General features: G+C 35.1%; 1 protein-coding gene across 1 annotated transcript; it reads right to left on the reverse strand.

Annotated features, from left to right (window-relative positions):
- Positions 1–2,197: 2,197 nt before the first annotated feature.
- Positions 2,198–4,397, reverse strand: LOC118061130 (rRNA-processing protein fcf2). Its single transcript, XM_035074524.2, has 6 exons — positions 4,254–4,397; positions 3,933–4,166; positions 3,756–3,816; positions 3,500–3,577; positions 3,245–3,360; positions 2,198–2,653 (listed from the first exon to the last, which is right to left on the reverse strand). Exons 2-6 carry the CDS (start codon positions 4,163–4,165, stop codon positions 2,545–2,547), a joined length of 597 nt encoding a protein of 198 aa, XP_034930415.1. The 5' UTR covers position 4,166; positions 4,254–4,397; the 3' UTR covers positions 2,198–2,544.
- Between the last annotated feature and the right edge of the window lie 242 nt (positions 4,398–4,639).

Below are 4,639 nucleotides of genomic sequence, written 5' to 3' on the forward strand. Positions count from 1 at the left end.
ATCTTTCATCCCGGCCATCCATTCGAATGCCATTAGCCAAAGCTAATCATTCATTTGTCTCGGTCATCCATTTGGATGCCATTAGCCAAAGCTAATCAACCATTTGTCAACGTTTAAGTGTTCGACAATCTAATATCTATTCTAACACAATATGGTACATTCATGATAAAGTATTTTATTATTCAACGTATGAAAAAGGAAAATGCAAGTCACCTACCTGCTCCACCTGCAGGTTGTTCTGGTCTTGACGATGGTCCAATCCCGACTGCACCACCTAAAACATCAATGGTCACAAATCAGTACATGGGTATCTTTGAATCACATTCGTCACCACACTGATTTCAAGAGTTCATATGTTCACATTCAAGTTTCCCACATTTTACATCATTATACCATGAAATTGTTACTAACATATAAGTCATTTCAGCCTAGGAGGCATATTGTAGAAATTGACAGTGAAAACTAGTTCGCTGCAGGCTGCCAATTCAGTAGCGAAGCTGGTTTTCTGCAGGCGGCCAATTCTTTAGCAAAAACTGGTTCGCTGAAGGCTGCCAATTCGTCAGCGAAAACTGGTTCGCTGCAGGTTGTTGATTCGGCAGCGAAAACTGGTTCGTTGCAGTTGCTGATTCGGCAGCGAAAACTGGTTTGCTATAAACAGCTTAATTTCGGCAATGAATGTTAATTCGCTGCAGCCGACACAGTTTCGGCAGCAAATCACAATTTCGCTGATAAACACCCAATTCGGTAGCGAATGTTAATTCGCTGTAACCGACTAAGTTTCAGCAGCGAATGTTAATTGGCTGCAGAAACTCAGTTTCGTCAGCGAACCACAAATTCATTGCAGAACACACGATTCGGCAGCGAATGCTAATTTGCTACGGACGACACAACATCGGTAGCGAATCACAATTTCGCTGCAGACAACTCAATTTTGGCAGAAAATGGTCATTCGCTGTAGCCGCCACAGGTTCGGCAGCGAACCACAATTTCACTGCAGAACACACGATTCGCAGCGAATGTTAATTAGCATTTTGTCCTTTATCATTTGATTTTTTTTAATTGGTTTTTATGCTTTTTTTATCACAATCCCGGGTCGACTCAAAAAACATTTCATTTTTTTTTTTTAATTATTTTTATAGTTTCATCGCCAAACTTTTTTTTTTTATTGAGATTTTTTTGTTGTTTTTTTTTTTTGGGTTTACCTGTTATGTGATCGACCTCAACCTCATTTCCACTGTCACAGGTTTCGACGGTTAGCACAGGTTAACTTTGATCTTTTTAGGTTTTATTTTAAAATTATATTTTTTTTAATTTTATTTTTCAACATTTAATTTTTTGAGAATTGATCTTAGTGCTTTTTTTTTTTTTCACTTTCCTTTCTATGGGTCTATCCTAATCCTATGTCCATGGTTGTAGGGTTATCAAGTTGACCTAAATTTTTTTTCATTACTTTTTTAAGAAAATATTTTTGGTTTCGTCATTCAATATTGGGTTGTTTGATAATTGAGTTTTATGATTTTATGAGCTCACTTCCATTAATGATTTTTTTTTTACTTTTTATTAGCACGAATAATTATTTGATTGAACAAAAAATTTATCTTGAAAAACAAAGGTATTATACATAATTGAGTACATAATTTGTATTGCGAAATCAAAATTTTAATCTTTGTTATTTCTTTATCAAATATCAATTTATCTAATTAAATATTTGTAAATATTTTAATTTATAATTGAGAATTCTTTATATCCAAAAATACATTGTAAAAGCCTAAATATATTTTTATTGAAAAAAGAATTCATTCCATAACAAACACGCACGAGTCACATTGCTATTTGCAACATAATATTTACTCCAAGAATGGGAATTGAAAGGATGAAGGGAAAAAATTTCAAATATTCTTTGAATTGTTGATTCATCACGAAAGTGAATTCCCCCAAATTGGATTGATTACAAATTTCAAGTCAGGACAGGAGAGATTTTTCCTTCATCGCTTAGGTCAATGCATCCATTTTACCAAACAAATTTATCTTTTCCTTCTCATCTCCTCCCATCCTTCCCACTAAACAGTGTTTTTTAATGGTGTGCCAATACAAAACAATAACTCATCATAGCAAAGTGCAGATCAAAAGATAAGCCGTTGAATCGAAATTTTCATTACAGGTCTTGAGCTGGTGTAATATGATGGCGACGACTAGATGATAAAATCATTTAATTCAACGTTACGGTTTCTAGCCATTCAGATAAGTTGTGTACCCAGAATTTTACATGTTACAGCCACAGAACAGCAGCCAAAAAACTTTATAGCAATTGCATGCTCTGGCGATCATACATGCTAATGAAAATTTGAAACAGTAGCAAACAAAATTTCCTCACGTAGCTTCACACATGGAAGAGCATATCTCGAATCTTTCGGTCCTTTTCCTGTGAATTTCTTGGAATTACTGTTCATTCTGCCATGCTCCAACAATCTCTACGACTATCAATCTATTTGAAGTCCTCTGAAAACGTAAATTGTGAAACAATTGAGTCACAGCAAACGGATTCTAGTGCCTTCTTTCCTTGGCACGTTTCCGGGATTGTTTACCCTTTATCTTCCATTTATCATTTCCACCTGGGCGATTCTTTTCCTCTATCTCTCGAACCTTACGCTTCCTGTAACATGTTATCACAATAATATACAAGCAAGATTAGCAATATGCTGCATTAAAAATAGACAAAAATCAATTTATCAGAAACCTTTGCTTATCAATAATCTTAAAATCAGCTTCTTTTAAATGATATATGTACAAATAAAAAAAAGAAGCAAAAACTTCAGTGTCTTTAACATATGGCAGCAATATCAGTTTGTCAAAGCTATGACCACAATAAAGATATTACGCAGCAAGAACATTCACATAGCTAGTATTTTTGGGTCATCAACATGCAAGATTACATGCTTGAACCATACTTGCACACTGTGATCTAAAACAATCAATCTACAAGATGCCCAATGTACTATTTAATCACGTAAAATCCTCTTTCAAAGACATTGATGGTTAAAGATTACCCCCAAGTGTTAATGTTATAAATTGATGATCTTGCATCTTCAACTACTTTGTGATTTTATTCTTTCCCTTGACAATAAGATATCTTCAAGAAACAGATTACGAGACAGCATTGAAATACGATGTAGTCATCTTCTTTCACTAATAATCAAATCAGGTTTCTTTTAACAAAAGGTGATAAAGTCTCTGTCCATCTCACCTGTAAGTCCGGAAAGTTTGATCAGAAAGTAGTTCATCTGCAATGGTCGCTTTCCTCTCCTTCTTAGTTAGCCTACCAGAGTAGAAATCTGTTGCAGACTCCACAACTGTGCCCACCTGATCATTTGTCAAAACCACAAAATGATTTACCGATTAACCCAGTGAAAATAAAAAACAAAAACCCTACATATATATCATCCCAAAATGCTATGTGCTAAACTTCACTATTAGTTTTATCCATACACCAAGGATTTACCTGGAAATATTTAGGGAGATCTTTTGACTTTGGATCACCCCTCTTGTAGTGTCTCTTTGGATCAATAGCACTTCTCAGCTATATCATCAACACAAGCAAAATGGCAGCTCAAAAAGTAAATATACATTCCTTAAATCATATGAAATGCCTGTTTAAAGTCAACTATTCGAATCACTCCATGCAAAAATCAAGGCATCACATCTTGATAACTAAATTTCCATAAAACAACAAAATACATAAACATAGAGAATAGAACCTTAAGTAGCTGGAGATCCCTTTTCAACTCTTGAGTTATAGTTGGGGCCGGCATATCAAACCTATTTCAACAATTCACATGGAAAAAAAGACAAACACCAAGTGATCAATTCATATATATTTTCTAAGTTATTATTATTATTTTTTTAAAATAGGAAGTTTAGCATTGAAAACATACCAACCCTTGCCTAGTGTATCTTTGCGTTGGCTTTTACGTAACTTGTTTAACTTAATAGGATCATTGGGTGGCACAAATAAGCCATCAACAAGCTGTGAATTGGGCTTCCAGAGTGCACTGCTGCTTTCTGCCTCATCTGGGGTCTTGATATTTTTGGTTGTAGACGAGGATAAAGTCGGCAACGTTGGATGCCATGAGAGACCAATCACGGGTCCTTCATCTTTCTCGGCCATTCTGATTTGCGGAACCAAAACAAATAAGAAACCAACAAAAAACAGAGATAGACAGGAGAGAGAGAGCTAAGAGAAGAAAACGACTAACGTGCTGAAGCCGCAGGTGATGAGAGTTTGAAGCGAAAGAGAGAGAATCACGATACCGAAAACCCTATCAATAAAGTGCCGGAAGGAACAGAATGGGTTCGTAATGGGCTCTTATTATATGCATAAAACAGCCCACTTTCAAAGGAACGAGCCCGATAAACGCAAATCTCTCTCTCATCCTCGTAATCATAGACCTATCCTATTCTTTAGATTTTCTTCTTCATATAATAATCTAATGGTTAAGCGTAATGGGCTACAAGGTTAACATTTTACTTTATTAACAAAACAAAAAAAGAGATGGCATTTCTACGGTGGAGTGTATTGTAGTTTATGAGTAAAATTATTATGGATTGTAATGGTATTTTTTTTTTTATTCTTTATGATGTT

Source organism: Populus alba, chromosome 8, assembly GCF_005239225.2.
Source record: "Populus alba chromosome 8, ASM523922v2, whole genome shotgun sequence".
Lineage (NCBI taxonomy): Eukaryota > Viridiplantae > Streptophyta > Magnoliopsida > Malpighiales > Salicaceae > Populus > Populus alba.